Genomic DNA, 21,231 nt, shown 5'->3' on the forward strand with positions numbered 1-21,231 from the left:
ATACATAAGAATTGTGTGGTACATATATAAATGCCCCAGTTAAGAAAGTGAACAACATGGATTGATCAATCTTTAACGTCTCTTTAACAAACCCAAATACTTATTTATGATTAAACAGCTAATCAGAGTGATTGAAAAACATCTGAAAACAGAGCACGAAAAAAAAAATAGAAACGACTAAATTACTTTCAAGTGTTTCTTAAAACTGTAATAATACAAACTAATTGGATAAGTTAATCAGAGGAGAACAATACACTTATGCTGATATACTAACCTAATTATTTTCAATCCTAAAACTTCTCTCATTTGGCAGAAAAAAAAAAACAACAATCCACATCTATAGTTAACTTACTTACTCATTCAGTGCATAGAAAAATGAATCTGCTACACTAATACTGAGACGAAAACTACAATTCCAATGTTTCCATTCATCAACGATATTCTGCAGAAACTGAGAACTGCATGGTTGAACAGAGAAGTGAAAACTTACCTTTTTTTTTCTCAACCGGTTTTACCAGCACGCTGCTTCCACAAACTCTGAAACATTTACAATACATAGAATGAGGAAAGCAGCCAAGAGCAAGAAAGAATGCACTTATAGATGAAGAGATTAAGATGTTTTACGAGGGGTTCGTCGTCTGAGTCTTCCATGGTTTTCAAATGGAGAACATCCGCGATCTTTTTCATTGATTCTTTGGGCAACTCCAATGTGTTCGCTTTGGTTTTGTCGTCTATTTCGGTTGGACTATATGATTCTTTTACCTCCAATTCTTCAGAAACAAAAAATAAATTAAATAAAAAAATGGAATTATAAATGCTTCAAAATTGTGCAGGTTGGCTAGTCTAGATGATACATGTAAGTGTTATATCAGTACATAATTTATCCTTTGATTGAGGCTTTTACACAAATAATGTTAGAAGTTTAAAAACTAAAAGTAGCGCAAGAAAACAGACTATTACAAGGCAGACTTGTACAGTTTTTTAGTCTTGGATCCCGACAGAATCAGCGAGAAAGCACACATACAACAAGAAGATGAACATGTCAGCACTGGTATCATAAAAGACACTTCCTCTCTCTATTTGTGTCCTTTTCTAATAAATACAGCCATAAAAGACTAATCTCTTCATAAAGCTTTACATGAACGATACAAGATAATAAATTATAAAAAAGGAAGATTTACAAGCATACCACTTAATTACATGTATTTAGAAATTTAACACCTAAACTTGTGGTGTATTTGATGTGATAGAAGTGGGTGGTATAAATGTAAAAAATGAAGTCTAGATTTTAGATATGCAAATACATATAAATTGGGTGGTATGTATGTAAATGCCACCAAAAAAAATTTACTGCATTTTAATGTTCCTTTTCTTGAATAGCTAAAGAATTGTCACCAAAAGACTCCCAAATATTTCCAAGGATGTTTAGTTAAATCTAAATTTTTATATATCCACGTTTTCAAAAGCACACTTACCTAAAGAAAATTCTAAAATTAACCATAATTTGATCCATCCAGCAAAAGAAAAAAAAAAGAAAAGAAAAGAACACTGTACCTATATAAATTCCTAGCTAGGAGTCTTCAGCATGCACAAGATAAAGAGTGTGCAAAACACTGCCTAAGACAGCAATAATCCAACAATAATCCAACAGTTTCAAAAAAAAATGTCGTTTTTTTTCTTGACTACTACCTACTACTGTAATTATTGAGTCAATTATAAATTAGTTACAAAAAATTATAGAATAGCATAAAGAGTGAAATTACTTCAAAAATAATTCAAACTTGAAAAATAAACTATTACTGAACGTTAATTAGAATAGAAAATATTTAAATTACTAAATGATTAAGTAGTTGGACAAAATAATTACAATAAATACGTAAACAAAAACAAGAGCAAGAAAAAATTGATTTAATACGATAAAGTAAATTAACTCATTTAATGCAGCCAAAGGCAGCATAAAATGGCTACAGTGTCAAAGCCTCAACTTTCATGTAGAGTACCAAAAACCCAGTGCATAATTTGATTAAAAGAAAAAATTCAACAAAGGCCTTTTGCAAACATTAATCTTGATGCATCTCAGAAAAATTCATTTTTGATGAATAACCTATTTTAAACATAATTTTCTTGCCTTGAAAGCACCGGAATCTTAGGTTTAAATTTTTAAAACTAATTTTGAGGTCATTTAAACATTATTTCAGCAAACATATAGTTGAGACAATGCGAATTGGCAAGACAAACCAGAACCCAACAATAATAAGAACACTTGGATCTCAGCCAAATGGCCAAAATCAACACAAGAAAACATAATTGAAAACTTCTCAAAATCATTTGAGGCGTCAAATGTCCATTATGTTTTGTGTGCTTATGGTTAAAACAAGCATCTTGACGGAAGGGATCTGAGAAACTCAAGATAGCTCAACTCTAAATTCAAGAACAAACCTACCAACGGTTGAAGCTGCTAACCTATCTACTAATTTGCAAATATCCCCACAAACATTCAATTTTAAAAGAAGGTTTACCTTCACTACTATTGAAATTATCATCTATTCAAGAAAAATACAAATGTTAACATCAAGTATACAATATAATTTGCTGAGACACAAGTCAATTTTACCACAACCTAAATTAAAATTAAAGAACAAATAGTGAAGATGGTGCTTTGAAACTCTAATCCATTCCAGAAAACAGGAAAGACACTAAATTTGAACTATTTACCTAAATTGACATCATCAATCTCTGATCCAGAATGAGGATGAGCATCTGGAACCTCTGAATCACGCTTAATATCCATCTTACTCTTGTCTGCATAGACATCATTTTTGGGTACTCTTCTGACATTAGACTGAGAACCTTTTCCTGAGACATGTCTTCCTCCATGATTAGAACCAGCTGACCTGAATAGCCAATAAAATATTTTAAAAATTGAAGTTTTACTGCAGAAGCTTCCAACATAAGTTGATGCTTTTACCTCTTCGTAGGCTTCTTATTTCCTTGAGAATCATAGTCGATGCTATCATCATTTATGTCGAGCGAACTTCAGTAGCAATGAAATAAAATAAGAGAGAATTTTCCAAAATTGATTATGATGGACTGGTCATTTTACATATTCTATTTTACCACAAGAATATTAAAAGTAAAGCAAGGATATTACGACACCAAAAATGACAAGAAGATGGGTGTTAAGGCTTGCAGCTTAAGTAAGGTAAAAGTATGAATCTAGATAAAAATGAATAAATATGAAATAAATCAAATATTAAAAAATTGCTGTTGTTGTTCCCCACTTAATGGAACAAAGGCTTGTTGTTGTTGTTGATTAAAAAATTGTTATGTTAAACTAAACACTGGATTCAAAAAGAAAAATAGACCGGTTCATAGAATGGGACATGCAAGGCATTAAAGAGAAATATAAGAAAAGATTAACGAATGGGTAGAGACGGACTTGAGGAGAATGATAATTAGAATTGTAAAAGAGAGCAAGATGTCCGAAAAAAAAAAAGTAGTAGAAAGAGAAAATTAAGAGGAAAACTTTAAATCAAGATATGTTGATGCATTTTTCACAAGGATAAGAAAACAATACTAAAACAAAGAATACAAATGTTTAAAACTCGTAAACATTTAAAGAAACATAGAAATAACCTAGGAACCATGTTCTGTATCCTTAGTGGATTTATCTGTCTTCTAATATTGAATAATTGCATTTCACATTTTATTAGTTTCTTAATTTATCATCTTACTATAAAAGACGTATCAAAACATACTGAAAATTTATTTTCCATGATTGTAGGCTGCATGAAAAGTAAAATCAGAAAAAGAGCTAAAATCCTTGTATGGATATCATCATCATCATTATCATTATCATATGCCTTGTCTCAACAATTTAGTATCATGTTTTGAGTTTAAATTAACTAAAAATGGCAGTACGTCCATTAAAATAAAAAATGATTAAAAAATTGCAAAATATGAGGCGCATAGCCCATGAGTATGTAATTATAAAAGAGTAAAAGGCAGACAATAAAAGATATAAATGAAAATAGGATTAAAATAAGATGCAACCTGGCTAAAATGAACTATGTGAAAATTATGTTCAGAATGTACTCAGTGTGTCAAAAGGATGTCCAAAATATGTCAGAAAACATCCCACGTGTCTAAAAAAGAAAAAGTCAATAAAATAGCGGTATAGAAAGATGCTCACAGTTGTTCATGTGATGAGGACTGGTGACTTTTGGATCGCTGTAACAACCAAAATGTAATAAATTAGCATTTGCATAAATTTCAGTCAAGTAGCAAATAAGCAAAAGTAGAAGGAAAACAATGATCAACAAGTGCAATAAAAATAGAATGGTCATACTTTTTTAGGAGTGCAGCCATTTGGTATATGCTCCCATTTCTCCCTTTCCAGTTGAAGCACTTCAACATCACCATCATCGTACAAAATCTGCAAAGTAAACTACAAGGTGTTAATGTGGAAAGCTTGCATGAAAACTAGAAGAGAAAAACCATTACACCAATAAGAACTGAAATAAGGGATGTTAAGCTCAGTTGGAAAATGAAAAGGATTGGTTAACGATGAAGTGAAACATAATATAACTGCTCGACTGAAATAGTCCAAAAAAAAAAAAAAAAAACAAGATTTTCATAATTGTTCATAGTGAAGACCTCTGACTGGATACTCTCAGTTGAGGGTCTACTTGTCTAATTAGACAAAAGTAAGTACTTATAACCACATTCATGGCTGTCAGGTCCTAAAAAACAGCTATTTTACTCTGCCAACATTAACCAAAGATAGATGATTCATCCATGTAAAAAGCAGGACAGCACATGAAACCAACAAAAAAAAGTTGCTCCAAAAAGTAGTGAATCAAAACTACAGGGCCAATGATTTTGCTCGAAAATTGCAGACCAATAAGAAAAAAAGAATCAGCCTGTAGCTTAGATAAGGTCATATGTACATACAAAGACTCCAGACAGCAGAGCAAATAATTTAGCTCAAAGTTTGAATATCATTAAAAAAGTGCACACATTTTTTGGCAGGATCAGACTCAGATCAAGATGAATATGACCCTATTAAAAAACATGATAAACCTCAGATAGAACTCGAATAAATTGGGTTTGAACTGAATAGAACTATACATATACATTTATTTATTTATTTATTTATGGGATTTATTCTATCCTATTAAGTGGGCAAAATTCATTCTAAACACAATTACTTCTCTAAATTGCTACCTCCAAATGCAAGATTAAGTTAATTATAACCTACAATTTAAAAAAAGCTTGATCTAATTTGATAAATTTTTATGAAAATTTGTATAATTATCAAACTTGATGAAGAAATAGAGGAGCTAGCCCTACTCTAAGAATACTTTAGAATAATCTTTAATGCAAAATCATTAGAATTATTCTAGATGCTTGTTAAGTATGATCACAAATTTCTATGTGATTTGAATAATCCTGCAATATGAAAATAATGAATCATTCATCTCGCTAAGAAATCCTTTAGGGTGTTGTTTCTTTCATACTTTATACAAGATCAAAACATCTTAGAATTCAAGAAATTAATGGATAATCTGTCTGACTGTATAATCCACCAACCAAGGTGTTCTTTTCCGGTATTTGATTCATGGTCAAATCATTTAAAAAATTTATGATATTTACTATCATACTAGTTTTTATGGGTAAAGTTTAATATGTTGAGTTGAACCCCTAAATGAGCTTGATTTTCCAATTTGAATTTGCATGATTAAGAAATAAATCAAAACAAAATAGTAAGAAAAATCTCTCTCTCTCTCTCTCTCTCATAGACTAGTGTAACAGCCCCTATTAGATTGGTTAGTGATCCTATACTTGCATTTTTTTTAAGGATAAATCGATAGACACTACCAACCATATCAAGTTACATTCACATCTTTAACTGCAATGCAGAAGGAGAAGAGTTCAATAAATAAGCTTACACTGTGTTTTTTGTTCCCTGGATCATAGGAATGCACCACACCTTCGTAGAACCTGTTTGAAGTTTGGAAATACAAGAACAAATTAGTAATCCTTAGAAAGACAGTGACATAAGACCTATCAGTCTGTATATTAACAGCAAGAATTTTTTAAAAATGATACAACCATATTTCCATTTAAACTAATTTATATTGAACAAGACAAAACAAAATTGATGCAAATTTATTTCATATATATATATGTGTGTGTGTGTGTGTGTGTGTGTGTGTGTGTGTGTGTTTGTAGCTTTAGAAATAGAAGTAGCTAATTAAAATACTTACGTCTTATCTAAAGGCCACCAAACTTTAATTCTAGATCCAACCAGTTTTCCATTCAGCTGAGTCTTCTTTGATGAACACTGAAAATGTGGAAGAATTAGTTAAGTCATGTTTTAGAATAAAATACAACTCCCCACAAATACATTTTTTTAAGTTTATATTTCCCTGAAAATCAGATATTTATTTGGCAAAACCCCATGATGGTCCTCTACAAAGTGTCTCTTTAGTCTTACATATTTATCATTTTAAGCACCTTTCAGGAAACATTTAGACCTTGATAAGAATTTCCCTGTTATTACTCCTTGCTATGGACAAGGTCCAAAAAATTAATTAGATGTTTCTCAAGAGAATTCAATCGGTCTTATACATACGGATGAGATCAGATGTGCAAATGCATATTAATGTTGAATTCCAGAAGTAACAAGCGTAGTAAGTAAAATAATAGATGTATATTATAGTGATGCGATAAGTATTTGCATTATACAGATTTTATTCTTGAATTTAAAATAAAAACAAATATGGATTATTTACTAGAAATTTAAATATAAACTTGCACTACAATATATAAAATATTTGCATTATATTATTGAAGTTTAAAATGTGCATTTTTGTATTCTTTATTCAGCTGTGTAACGAGCAACACAATGAATAGCGCAATGCTGGAACACAGTATAAAAGTATCATAAATAAAGTCCAAAAAGAGGTACCATAGAGTAACAACGGAGGACCATATCTACTATTTCACAACGACTTGTGCTAAGAAAAAAAAAAAAAACCATCCATGATTTTCTATTTCCAAATAGAAAATGAGTAAATCAATACCTTAGACAAGCCAGAAATACTTCTAACTTTGCGTTTTTTTGCAGAACCGCCACTACCTTTCTTGTCAGAGCCTTCTAAGATTGAATGATTCTGAAAAAAGTATACATTTTGAAGCAAAATATCATTAAAACCATATCATAGAATAATCATCAGATAATACTGAATACAAATAATAGCCTTCACCTTCACGTCATTAATGATAGTTTCTCCACTATGTACTCCTTTTTTCTCTCCACGCCTGGATGTGCTTTGTATTTTTGGTAAAGATGAACGCAACAATTCTGATTCTACCGAGGAAACATGTTGCTTCATGTCCCGGTTTGAAGAGGGTGAGCTGTGAATAGTGCTCGACCTTTTCCGTTTAGGAGTTGGAGGAATAATACTGTTAGTCGCATCGCTTAGTTTTCTTTTTTGACTACTATTTTCCATACCCTTAGCTGCTTTTATGGTGTCTAAATTGATTTCTCGCACCATGCCAAGAACATCAACCTCTTCATCATTCCTTTTCATTTCAAAAGTTGAAGTTTGTGTTTTTGTTTTTTTCTTTTTAGTTCCATGGGATTTAAGTAATTTCATCATCTTCCCCAGAGGTACATCATTATCATCCTTGTCTTTCTCCCCCAAGAGTATTGAATCCTTGTTGAAATCTGAGAGAATCTGGGTGGTCAAAAGGAACGATGTTACAAAAAATGTTTCTACTCAGAACAAATCTCTTAGCATTAAAAAAGAATATCATTGGATAAGCAATAGTTATACATAAAACAACCTGTTCTTTATCCTCAAACATAAGAGCTTCAAAATGGGCCAAGGCACTTTCACCACTCAGCCATGATTGCTCGCCATTGATCTGACAGAAGATATCAAGACTTTCACAAAAATTATTGCTACAAAATATAATTTGTGGATGTTTAAATTATTACCAATATTCTTAACAAAAAAAATACCTGACACCAGAAGCACCAACACAATTTAATGAAGAAAAAATCGTCAGTGCAGATATGGGCATTTGCATCAAATTAAATATGAAGCTAACAAGTTTTGCATGAAGAGGAGTCAATTGTTCCTTGTTTTCTAAAGTATATCCTTGGAGGTTATTGTTCCCCTCAATTTCCTCAAGCATGCATTTTCCCCAACAATTGGAATCAAAACAAGCTCTCAAATTTCTACAAGAAAAATGGGAGCAATGGCATAAAAAGATGAGAAGGGGATGGTCGAGAAATTCGATGACAGGATTTTGAGTATTGGAAGACGCTATAGAAAGTTGATCTATCTTTTTAGAGTCGAGTGCTAGTACCATCAATCAAGAAGAGATAAGCATCAAGTGTATATAGTTATACACTTGTCACAAACGAAGAACATTTCCCTCGATAAATTACATAAGCAGACCACAGTTGGAGTACTAAAAGCTTTCATAGATATACGGCAAACTTTGATCAATAGATAGCATACATCTAATGAGAGTTTTTAAATCCCAAAAAGACTAGAGGCTTTTCTATAGCAATCCATATCAACAAGTTCAATCTGTTCATAATTCAACTAAGATCAGCCGAGCTAAGATGAAGTTTGTGCATTTGAGTTTGTTTTCCTCAGTAACAGAAAGCTGAGTTTGAATTATGATGGTAGTCAGCAATTCATGTACGTCAACAAAGATTAAATTCAATGATGTCCAAAACTATCATGGCTCGGGCATCAAAAAATGAGAATTAAGCAATTGTTCATTTTTATTAATTTAAATCTCTAGAATAAATGAAGAGGTGTTAAGAGAAGCAAAAATGAAGTCAATCAAATCTCAATTGAGAAGAATCCAAAGTTCATAGTGGTGCAAGCTGGCGATGTGCAAGACTAATCACATGAAAAGAAAGGCTAATCACAAAGCACAGCTGGACAAAGTTTAAATCATTTGGAAAAAAAATTATAAACGTTACAAGTAAATATATATTAATTTTTAGTGTGAATAGTCTTAAGGAATCCCAAACTTTAGACTTGAGAGTGCCTTCTCATTTGACTTCACATAAAATTGGCTGAATCTATGCACAAAAAAATACAGGAAGGTTCATCTTTTTTATGTTGAAACATTGAGTGTTGGAGTTAGGCATGTACAAATCTAAGAGATAGGGAAGCAGCAAAATGTAAGGCACATTCCAATATAGAAGAAGAGCCTGATATCGATTGAATAGGTAGAACAAGAATGTTACATTGCAAGATTATGGAATGATTCTTAGAAGGTAACCACCGGTGTTGTGGTTATAGCATATGGAGGCAAGGATAATAACATATAGAGAATGTCAAGCACCGGGCAGCAAAATATGAGAATCAAGCAATGGTTCTCTTTCATTGCATTGAATTTTTAGAGTACATGAAAAAGTGTCAAGAGAAGCAAAAATGAAGAAAGACAAATCTCAATTGAGAAGACAATTCAAAGCTCATAGCAGTGCAAGTTTGCGATGTGAAAAGACTAATCATATGAACAAAGAAGGTTAATCACAGAGCACGGGTGGACAAAGTTTACAACATTTGGAGTAAATTATAAACGTGACAAGTAAAGATAAATTGATTCTTAGTGTAGATAGTTTTGTACAATCCCGGAACTTAGACTTAAGAGTGTCTTTTCATTTGACTCCACATAAAAAAAATTATAGCTAGATCTTTGCAAAAAAAACTACCGGAAAGTTCATGTTATTGATGATGAAACATTGAGTGTTGGAGTTAGTGATGTACAAATCTAAAATTGTAATAGGGAAGCATCAAAATGTAAGGGACATTCTTAGCTAGAAGAACCTAATATTGATTGAGAAGGTAGAACAAGCATGTTGCATTGCATACTTTTGTAATGCTTCTTAGAAGGTAACCACGGGTGTTGTGGTTATACATATGGAGGCAAGGATAATACCATATATAGAACGTCAAACACCAACAAAATATGAGAATTAAGAAATGCTTCTCTTCTATTGCTTTGAATATCTAGAGTAGATGACGGAGTGTCAAGGAGAAGCAAAAATAAAGAAAAATAAATCTCAATTGAGAAGACAATCAAAATTCCTTAGTGGTGCAAGTTGGTGATGTGACAGGACTAATCACATGAAAAAAAGGCTAATCACCGAGCACGGGTGGGCAAAGTTTAAATCATTTGGGGTCAATCATAAACATTACAAGATAAATTGATTCACAGTGTGAATAGCCTTATAGAATCCCGAATCTTAGACTTGGGAGTGCCTTTTCATATGACTCCACATAAAAAAACTTATAGCTAAATATATGCACAAAATATTATGGGAAGTTTCATCTTATTGATGATGAAACATTGAGTGTCGGAGTTAGTGATGTACAATCTAAGATTGTAATTAGAAGTATCAAAATGTAAGGAACATTCCTACATAGAAGAAGAGCCAATATCGATTGAATAGGTACAACTAGTGTGTTACATTGCAAACTTTTGTAATGTTTCTTACAAGGAAGCCACAGGTGTTGCGGTTATAGCATATGGAGGCAAGGTTAATACCATATATAGAACGTCAAATACCAAAATAGTAGGATCAACACTGAAAGCTACAGCTAGTGATCACAAATAGGCAGTGTGGGATAAAATTTCTACCAAATGGAACTGCTTAAGAATAGGAGGGCGCTGTGAGGCAAATGTTGTTCCAAGATCAAGGAATAACTAGTCAATAAGATTAAGTTTGACTAAAATTTTCTAATAGGTTTTTTATTAATTGACATGAAGTATTGTTGGTTTCACAAGGATGATGCCTCTTTCAGCATTGGATAGTTCAAATTTTGATTGTATAATCTGTAAATAACTAATATGACTCTGTATTAACCTTTACTATCTAGAAAGAGATACTCAGACCAAAAAGGAAATTGATTTTAATTCGTATTTGTTCGGGTACAAGGGTGTCCATATCTTTGGGGAAAGCTAAATGAAGTGGCCCCTAAGAGGTTTGGAAAGCTAGCTAAAATAGCTTGAAAACATTAACAACAATGTTTAGAAGTTGAGGGTAAGTGATACAAGGGCTGGTTACAGCTGATGAGGTAGCTGCTAAGAGATTTGATGCCTGACAATATTGTGTTGGGCACTATTGAATTGGCGGTTCAATATTTCCTATAGTTGAAACAAATCAAGGAATGAGAGAGAAAAGAGAGAGAAAGAGAGATTAACTAACGAGATAAAATGGCAAATGATTAGAGTGTGCAAATATTGCATCTTTTATTCATATCTCAAGTAGTGGAAGCATTTCTTTGCACTGCCATCGATGCAGACGGATCTCCTGATCACTGAACTATGTAACTCTTATGACATTATTTCTAACATGTAGCCTTATAGGTTATTATTTTCCATGGCCTTATTACCCAATTACTCCTAGGAACATATTTTTCCCCAGTACCATACAATGCTAACAATGTCAAACTAAAAGCACTAGTTGAAAAAAGAAAACCCGTGGCTGACATGCACACATGCACGTTAATAAGGTTTAAAAATAAAAAATATATTTAAAAATTAATTAATCAATATTTAGTTTTATTTTATAGAATATTTATTTGCTTTTTACCTTAAAGATAAAAGTAAAAATTATCCAAAATTTATTACATAGAACTTATTTATTCATTATCAAGTTCCTTTTATAGAAGAGCACATAGTATTTACCTGTCCTCAAGAATAGTAAATAAGAAAATTTTAAATAACTTACAAAAAAAAAATCTTCTGCAAATTCAGTTGATTCTATATTTTAGTTCGAATATAACACAATTATTTATAAGAATTTTTTTTAGTGATATTTCGATTTAAAAAAATTTTAAATATAATTCAAACTAAAAATATCATTCTTACGATAAAACTAAAATTTAAATACTAAAAAATATGTAATATAAATTTTTTTTTAAATAATATAAAATTTAACTTAAAATATAGAATTAGCTGAATTTGTCAGACATCAACGTATGATTGTCGGACAACGATAAGACAATGAACGACTTTTAGGTGGCAGTAGAAAAAGGTGGAGGGTTGGAACAAAGATGACAGCGAAGAGGGCAGGGAAGGCGTTCTCAGGGGTAGGAATTGCAAAAAACGGCAACCAAGATAATGATAAATAGCAACAGGAAAGCTTGGCAAGGCTGCAACAAAAAGGAAGATGGCAGGGACAACAATGAAGAAAGTCGGGAATGGCAGGGCAGCGAAGGGAGGAATTTTGAGGATAGAAAAGTCATAGATAAATATCCCCGCAGGAACAAGCTACAGCCAAAGCACCACACAAACCCTGAAAAAGAGAACACCACAAATAAGCTACAACCAGAGGACCACCTGCAGTTGGATATAGCCTTATAATGAAGAAAGAAGACGCCGACGGCTGTACCGACAAAAAACATATGCAAAAACGAGAATCCAAACTTTAATACAACACATATATAGGAAAGGAATAGAAAGGAATGAAGGATTAAAGGAAACATGCTCAAAATTGGATATAAAATAGAAGGGGAGCAGCTCGCTTCAAGTCGGCGATGTACGCACGACCCATCTCCTGAGTCTGGTTCGTGGTACTATAGCTTGACATTATAACAGGACCACGGAATGGGAGTTTCCAGGGTAGCTCTCACATCACTCCCTTGCTGCCACAATCCAGAATGGTGCTTCCCCTGTTGTTTGGCCTCTGCCCAGCCCTCGTCCGCTACCATCACCTAGAACAACCCACCTTCTCATTGTTTCGTCAGTTTCTCACCTTCCCTTGAATGCAACCTTCACCCCTTTGCTGCCACCACACCATCCGGCCTTCCAACCACCCTTTACTACCTCTCTGGAGATCCAAATTCTCATTCATCATCACCACCATCACCCCAAGATCTACTTAGTTTGGGTTGGTGTTATCATTTGTCGCACATTCAAAATCTTGTGTGTAGTGTTGTTATTTCTCATATTCGTGTGTTGGTTGTAATCGTTTATTAATTTTCCAGTAGTAATATTTGTTGCTTATTGGCGTTTGGGTTAACATCAGAATCATTTATTATCAAAGCTAGCCTAACACTAGTCCTATTCTAGGGTTACTTCAATTCCCTACTACCTAACCCTATCTCCACCCAAAATTTTAGTTTCCCACCCTATATCACTCCAATACATTGCTTCTTCCTTTCATCCCTCAAACACAAATCCTAACAACGCCACCAAAGAGAGAATTGTCGAAGATTTGATTAGGAGTTTACCATGAAAGAGATACAGCGACAACTCTGCAGAGTGCTACAATAGTTTGATGAAATTGAGAAAAGGATCCATGTGGAGGTTATCGTCGAGCATAGTAACAAGATCTGACGAGAGGGACACTTGAACCCCATCTGTAGGGATGATCCCAGTGAATAAGAAGACAACCCACGTCGCTTTGGAATTGAATATCAAAGAATGTCGAGAAATGAAATGTCATTTGGAAGATATAGAGACTCATAAAAGTAGACAATGGATTTTAATGGGAGAATGAATTTCGATGACTTCATAGAGTGGTTGCAGAACATCAAGGGGGTTTTAAATACAAGGATTTGTCAAATGAATGAAAAATGAAGCTTGTTGCTATCAAGCTGAAGAAAAGTGCCTCGTGGTGGGAGAACATGAAGAGGGAGAGCAATAGAGGACGGGGCAAGATTACTATAAAAGATCGAGAGGAAGTTTCAACGACCAAACTTACCCCCACACTACTATCAAAACATTCTCTTGAGGTTCCACATCCACAGAAGAGGGACCAATTAGTGGAGTACACTGTGGAATTCATGCAACTTAAGTTAAAATATGATTTGACAAAGAGGAGCACACAATAGCAAGGTACTGGGAGACCTGAAACCCGTCATCGGGAAAATGGTTCATTTATAGCCTCACTGATCTTTTGAGTGACATTCAGACCTTGGCACAAAAGATATAGAGACAGCAAAAGCAGGACAGACACCCACCTCCATTCAGACAGCCACCCACAGTTAGAGATATCAGTAGAAACAAACCTAAGGTAGTTGAGAAGTCTGGTCAAAAGAATGATAAAACTATCCCAAGTGAGAAGAAACCTAAGAAGAGCAGCACTCCCAATACAGTCCCAACCAGGAAATGCTTTAGATGTCATGGTCTTAAACACATCGTTTCCAGTTACTCGACAAGCTGAGTTGTTTCCTTCACTGAGCAGGGTGTAGTGGAGGAAGTGAGGAAAAGACAGCTTAAAAATAGAGCGAGTACCAACATCCACCAAATGAGAGATGTATGTGGTTCGACGAGTCCTTCAAATTGAGGCTACGAAGAAATGGCAGTGGCTTCGCCACAACATATTCTACACCTGGTGCAGTATGGGAGAAAAGGTATGCAACCTCAACATCAATGGAGGTAGCAATAAGAATGTGGTGTCAACGTAGATAGTGGACAAGTTAAGCCTCATGACTCAGAAACATTTTCAGTCATATTCTCTGACATTATTAAAGAAGAAAAATAGAGTAAACATTAACAGACAATGTCTCATTGAGTTTTTTTTATTGTGAACATGCCATAGGTTCATTTATGGTGTGAAATGGCGCCCGTGGATGTTTGTCACATCTTGTTAAAAAGAGCTTGACAATTTGACCACACGTCTTAGCATGACAGGTACAGAAACACCTACTCATTCACAAGGATGCAAAACATATCGTTCTATTACCTTCTGCGGAGTCCAAGCATACTGGTGGCATGTCATCAAAGAAGCGCCGACCGAATCGATTTTGGTGATAATATAAGATAATGAGATAGCGGTGCCAATTTCAAACACATGGTAGCCCCTGCAAAGAGAGTTCCACAACATCCTGATTGATAGCATGCCACCAAAATGGCCACCATTTAAGAGAAGCTCACTCTGTTCTTACATCAAATAGAGATGAGCTAACCTCATGCCACCTTTGGAAGATCTTGAAAAGTATATTTGGCATAAAGCCCTACCACAGTTCAACAGTGTACCATCAGATAGCTAGGCCGATATGAATGGCTACTTACAAATGGGGAAACCTTCTCATATGCTTTGGGAGGCAATGCAACCGACCGTAGGATCCAGTTGCTCATATCGAAGCAATCAAAGACCCTTCAACCCTCAGATGTTACAACAATTTTATCACCTTCAAAGAAAAGACAAAAGCTTCGACGATTGAGGTCGAAACTCCCCTAACCCCAGGATACTGATGACGGCGTCTCCTGCACCCAGGCAGAAAACGAGATTTCTATTAACCAAGCGAGTGTTTGTCTGCTGAACACTTGAACCAAACTGATCCAAATTATTTTTCGTACTATTGATTTAGTTGTCCTCATGGGCCATTCCTATTTATCTGATTATTATAGATTTGTATTTCCAATGTTCTAGGGTTAGTTTTATGTGTCTTTATGTAAGGAAAGCCGTCGACATCACAGATTTTTCTATCGAAAGTTGTATTCAAGGGTTTTAATATTGCTCCGGTTGTATCTTGCTCCTGAGGTGGTGACTACATTCTCTACCCCCTTCTACATCATCCAATCCATCCCTTCCTTGCTGCGGCTGCCCAAACTACCACATACTGTTGTTTTTCCTGTAGTTTCCCCTTTTCCTCACTACCAGCGTCATGAATTGCCATCCTTTCGTTGTCCTATAGTCCATCGCAAGAGAGGACCGATTTAGGGTTCGATTCAGCTTGGTTGGGTCAGTCTGGCCTGAAGGGGGGCGACTGCCGACCCCCTTTCCCCTCCCTTCTGTTTCCCCTTACTTTCCTTTCCTTCACACTTTCCTTCCTAGCACCTTCCTATTTTAAATCATTTCCTAAATTTTGAAATGATAATTATATTATATTTAAAATTCTTATTTTAAATCCTTTGTTATTTTAAATCAATTCCTAAAAATCTGAAATTCTATTTATATTTTATTCTTATTTATTATTACCTAAAATAAGCCTAGCCACTTTATAAATAGGGAATGATCTGCTTAAAGTTAGGGGCCTTGGTTTTGCATCTAAATTCAGGTTTTACCTGAGTATTTTCCATCTCGAGGGTTGTATCCAATGACAAGGAGGTGCTTTGGTTGTAACCCCGTTCGAGGTGGTGATTATACCCGTCGCTTCGACTCCTCCCTGCACCCCTACAGGACACCGCCTCTCCTATCTCCTCTCAGCCAGGCAACTCCTCTGCCTATCAGCCTACTACAAGACATCACCCTGCCCCCTGCAATCCACCTCATCGTCTCCTTATAGAAGCCAGCAGGCCACCGCCTGTGTCGTCCTGTTTCCCGTAAGCTGCTGCCTTCCTCCCAGCAAGCCACAACCCTCCTTCCTGCCTTTCGTAGGTCAACCAACTCCCTTACCGCCACTGTTCCCTGCCCCAGCAGGTCGTCCACCACCGTCCACGCCTCCTATGGGCCTCCCTCCTTTGCCCAGTCGGATCGTCTAACATCGACGACGTTCTCTACTTGTGTCAGCTGCAGTTCGACAGCTCCACTATCGTTGTTTTGCTGCCCTTACCTTCCTCCCCCTTCAACAACAGCAAGATACTTCGCCATCGACGATCCTTCACTGTCCGGCCTTTACCGCAACTATCTGCCTCTAAACCTACGCTCTGGATCTCCAACAAGTCGAGATTGTTTGTCATTTTTTGTTGTGTCGTTTGTTTGCTTTAATTTTGTCTCTTTACTTTATGTAGTTCTTCTTTTTGTTTGAATCCTCCATGTAACTTTGTTCTATTCAATAATAATAGTGTGTTTGTGTCGTGGTTTGAATTAACTCTGGTATCACCCTGTTGACCTCATTTTTGAGGTCATTATTCTTTAGAATCCTAAGATCTAGCTATAGGAGTTCTTATTGACAATCTTAAAAAACTAGAATTGAGACTCGCCCTTTCTAGAAATTCCAGCCACTTCATATTTTCCTGTGAAGTCTAGCATTTATAGTCTCAAAACTATCGTCTTATGGATGAACGGTTAAGAACTATTGTGTAGAGACTCTGGGAGAAATTCCCAATAAGATCTCAAGTCTTAGGAAAACCTCGTCAGGATTTTGTCGTCACATACACACACGAAATGCACATAATTCACTAAATTGCACAAGATTGAACTTAAATTGAGCCTAAAAGATGGGTAAAAATGCGAACTTCTCCGGATGACCTTCGACGACAAAACGGACTATGCCAACGCATCCGGGACATCAATTTTAGTAGGAAAGGACACCCATATTGCCGTAATTTTCGACGCAAGAAAATGACACGCAAATCGAAGAATTCATCAAAACGAGTTCCGACAGTGAAACGGACCACGCTAGCACGTCCAAAACGTCAGAATTGCCTAAAAAAGACATTCAATTATCTACAATCCGACACACGGATAAAAGACATGAAGCAAATTTTATTTTTCAAAATAATAAGTATTTTTATATTTATATCACTATTTATCATAATAAACCCTAAATCCTATTTACGTCTCCACCCGCACCTCTCACTCTCCGTTCGACCACTTCACGGGTTCGAACAAGTTTTGCGCTCGGCTCGTCTCTCTCGCCCGTGCCCTAGATTCCCGCGGGCGATCCACGCGACTTTCCTTTGCCGTTCTTGCTCGCGGCTCATCTCCTCGAGCTCCCCCTTGACTTTTCGGCTCTCCAATCGCAAGGAATTGGCTGACCGACTCTTCTCTTTCTCTAGGCTTTTGTTTCTCCTTCTTTATTGTGACGTTTCAATCCCTGTTTTTTTATTCGGCAGTGAGGCGGTGGTGGATGGTTGTTTCCCCTCTCTTCTCTGTCTATAGAAGAGCTTCATAAAACACTGTTTTGGGTTGTTGAAATTTTCTTGAGAGAAAGGAGAGGCTGTATTTTTGCTGTGGGAGGCTCTAAGAAAGAAAACTCTGCTAAAATCTTCTCCAAAATCTGATTCTCGTGCGTTTGGAGTGTGGGGTGTTCGTGGAGTGCTGTTTACTTTGCCGAAAATCCTCTCTAAGCTATACTTTCGGGTGCTTGTGGCGTGGAGCATTCATGGTTGTCATTTCTTGAAGTCTTTAGGAGGAATATTTCTCTTGGAGTGGTTTTCTTAAAATTGTCTTTCAATTTTTTATCTTAAATCTGCTGAAACGAGGTATTTTTCCCCTTCTTCCTATTCTATTTTATTTAGGATTGCATTTTGAGGTATCTCTATCCTCTTAAAAAAATTAATGGAAGCATGGCTTAGTTTATTCTGAAGCTTATTCATTGATACATGTTAGAATGCATTGATACATGTTAGATTCAGTAAAAGGAAAGCACGTATGGGTTGCCTCTATTCTTTTTGCTTGGAATACTTGGAAACATTATGTTGGTAGCTTGGAAATGAAGTTCATCCCTCTAGAAATGCATGTTAGAAGAATTTATCAAAGCTTTTATTATTGTTATTCATGCTTAGATAAATGTTGGAAAAGGTTGGCTCTAAAAGGATTTATTCATGTTTACCTATTGTCTATCACCATTTGATACAAAAGCTGGAACCCTCTTATCTTGGGGCTCGGTTTAGCCTCTATGCTGCTCTGTTTTAGTTATGCAGGGCTGGATGAATGCTGAGATCATTGTTCTTATTTTTGCCCATAAACTGAGCTCGGTTTTGGATCATTTTAAAACATATAAATATTTGGAATTTGGTTTCAAAGTGTTTTTTTTATGGTGGATGTGGTTTCGGTTTTTCCCTTGTCGGGCTGGATTTCGCCCCTTTGCTACTTGGTTTTTTGCCCTTCTTTGGGCTCGGTTTTATTTCTTTTGAAATGAGTAAATGCTGGAAATATTTTTTTTTGCTTGCCCTCCCATGTGGCTGGACTCGTTTTGCCCGTGTTGGACTGGGTTTTCCCCCTTTGCTGCTCGGTTTTTTCCCCTTCTTTGGGATCGGTTTTAGTTCTTTCAAAATGGGTAAATGTTGGATATTATTTCTGGTTTGCCCCTGTGCTGGGCTCGGTTTGCCCCCTTTCTTGGGCTCGCTTTGGGCTCCTTTTGGTGATTTATGTTGGCTGAAATCCTTGTTGTTTTTGGCCCCTTTGGTGAGTTCGATTTGGGTTTCTTCTAGGCTAGAGTTAGCAAAGGTTTTACACAATTTCTAAACCCATTTGATGGCTTGGTTTCACTCTTGTCTGGACTCGGTTTGTATCTTGTATTGGGCTCAGTTTGACCCTTTGATGGGCTTGGGTTGGCCCTTTGCTGGGCTCGGTTTGGGCTCCTTTTGGTGATTTATGTTGGCTGAAATCTCACTGTATGGACCATTCTTTGGGCTTGGTTTACCTCTTTGGTGGGCTCGATTTGGGGCTTCTTTTGGTGATTTATGTTGGTTGAAATATCTTACTGTTTGATCCATTTCTTAGACTCGGTTTGACCCCTTTGTTGGGCTCGGTTTGGGTGAGGGCCTCTTCTTTAATGCTCCTCCTCCTAAGAGTTTTATTGGTAATCAAGTTTGTCATCCAAAAATACATGAATTTTAATATCTAACTCTATGCGGGAGTATTTATTATGAGTGTTCTCATGCTTTATATGATGAAAGCAGTTTCGGTCCTAATGATATATAATAACTTGTCAATTCACTCTCTTATGTATATCAAATACGATGCAATGGCACTACTTATGGTGGCTTTCCCCTTTGCTGTGAAGCTAATTTTGGTGACTTTGGTTTGCTGCTTTGCCGTGAGGATGGTGGCTTTGGTTTGCTGTCGTTGCCATGAGGTTGGTGGCTTTGGTCTGCTGTCTTTGCCGTGAGTTTGGCTTGATGGCCTGGGCCTGTTGCCCTTATCCATGAGTATCTTAGCTAGGTTCTTATTGTCCTGTTTGATTGTTTCTCCTTTGCCTTGAGACTAGTTTGGTGGTTTTGTCTGCTGCCTTTACCCGTAGACATCCCAATTGATTCTCTTTGTCCTATTTGACTGATTCTCTGTCGTTCCTGGCTGTAAACATTTATATGGTGATTTCATGGCTTATTTGACATAAAAAACTGTTGATTAAAGATGGAATGGAATGAATTTGATATTGACATGGCTTTTCGAAATTTAGAAAGTTATTTCCTATGGATTACTCTCTTTCGCTTTGTGACATATGAAAAGTTCTTGAAATTTTATTTCGAGAAATCATGAAGTTGATATAAATTGAATTCATGAAGGGTTTGAAAATTCATTAAATTGCTATTTGGAAAGGATACCCTCCTTAGCTTGATCCAATTAATAAAATTTGAAAAAATGATATCATTTTTGGATTGATTCAAGGATCTTGAGCTCTCTTTTGAGGATTGTCTCACCCTTTTTGTCTTTCGATCTTTTGGGTGGATCAATTCCTCCTCTCATCTCCATTTTTATTTTTTTTCCTTGCTTCTTGGTTCGATTTTCTGTGCTTATATCCGATACATAATCCGATACATAAGTGCTCATATAAGTGCTCATGTATAGTCTTTTGCTATATGTGAAACCATCAAGCAAGGTCAAAGTAGGTCGGTTTTGTTTTTGGGGCGTAGGGCAATGATGACAAAAAAGAAAGGCACGTCGATGGTAGAGCTGAATGATATCTCATCCTACAACATCAGAACTCAATTATGGGACCTGATGAACTGTAGAATAAAATTATCATTCACCGACATAAAACTAGAGGACCCGTACCTTCTTAGGATGTTGGTAGTCCTAGGTCCGATGACGTGATCGATTTGTGGACTATACTTTCTTTTAAAATTGATAAGAACAGATATAATATTTATAAAAAATATTTTCATTACAAAATTAAATACAACTTTCCTTTTGTATGCCTGAAATGCATGTGCATGCTAAAATTTAAATTTTACATATATTACAACTGAGTTGTCCACTTGTTGATTACCGATTTTGAGCTAAGGAGTATCCTTCTAAGTTAGGTTCAGTAGGATATCCCTCTAGTGGAGTGGCGGACTTTATACATCCGGGTGACCGATTAGTCTTCGACATCCCTCGAGTACAAATATATATCTGAGTCTAGCCCCGACCCGAGTGCTTGCGGTCCCCTCTTTTCGGATTTTTCGTTTGTTTTATCGAAATTTTTGAACAAAGCACTCGTGGTCTTTTCTCCGTAATTTTCCTGAGATTTTGGTAGTTTTATTTGAATTGTTGCTCGTCAATTTTCTCGAGTTTTCCATCGTGGCTTCTTCGTCGATTTTCTCGAGTTTTCCAGGCAACGTTTTCTTTTGTTTATACAGTGAATA

At 35.7% G+C, this 21,231-nt stretch overlaps 1 protein-coding gene across 1 annotated transcript in view; it reads right to left on the minus strand.

Moving 5' to 3' along the window:
• Positions 1-500: 500 nt before the first annotated feature.
• Positions 501-21,231, minus strand: part of LOC110037675 (sister chromatid cohesion protein PDS5 homolog A) — a 64,552-nt gene continuing 43,821 nt past the window's right edge. Inside the window, exons 23-33 of the mRNA XM_020742374.1 lie at positions 7,855-7,935; positions 7,272-7,745; positions 7,089-7,178; positions 6,270-6,346; positions 5,952-6,003; positions 4,349-4,435; positions 4,193-4,230; positions 2,969-3,034; positions 2,716-2,894; positions 625-770; positions 501-537 (exon numbers count right to left, since the gene is read on the minus strand). Coding sequence (XP_020598033.1) covers positions 502-537; positions 625-770; positions 2,716-2,894; positions 2,969-3,034; positions 4,193-4,230; positions 4,349-4,435; positions 5,952-6,003; positions 6,270-6,346; positions 7,089-7,178; positions 7,272-7,745; positions 7,855-7,935 — 1,326 coding nt within the window. The 3' untranslated portion in view covers position 501. The remainder of the gene's footprint in view (positions 538-624; positions 771-2,715; positions 2,895-2,968; positions 3,035-4,192; positions 4,231-4,348; positions 4,436-5,951; positions 6,004-6,269; positions 6,347-7,088; positions 7,179-7,271; positions 7,746-7,854; positions 7,936-21,231) is intronic.

The sequence above is a fragment of the Phalaenopsis equestris genome, unplaced genomic scaffold (genome assembly GCF_001263595.1).
Source record: "Phalaenopsis equestris unplaced genomic scaffold, ASM126359v1 Scaffold223304, whole genome shotgun sequence".
NCBI classification, from domain to species: Eukaryota; Viridiplantae; Streptophyta; class Magnoliopsida; order Asparagales; family Orchidaceae; genus Phalaenopsis; species Phalaenopsis equestris.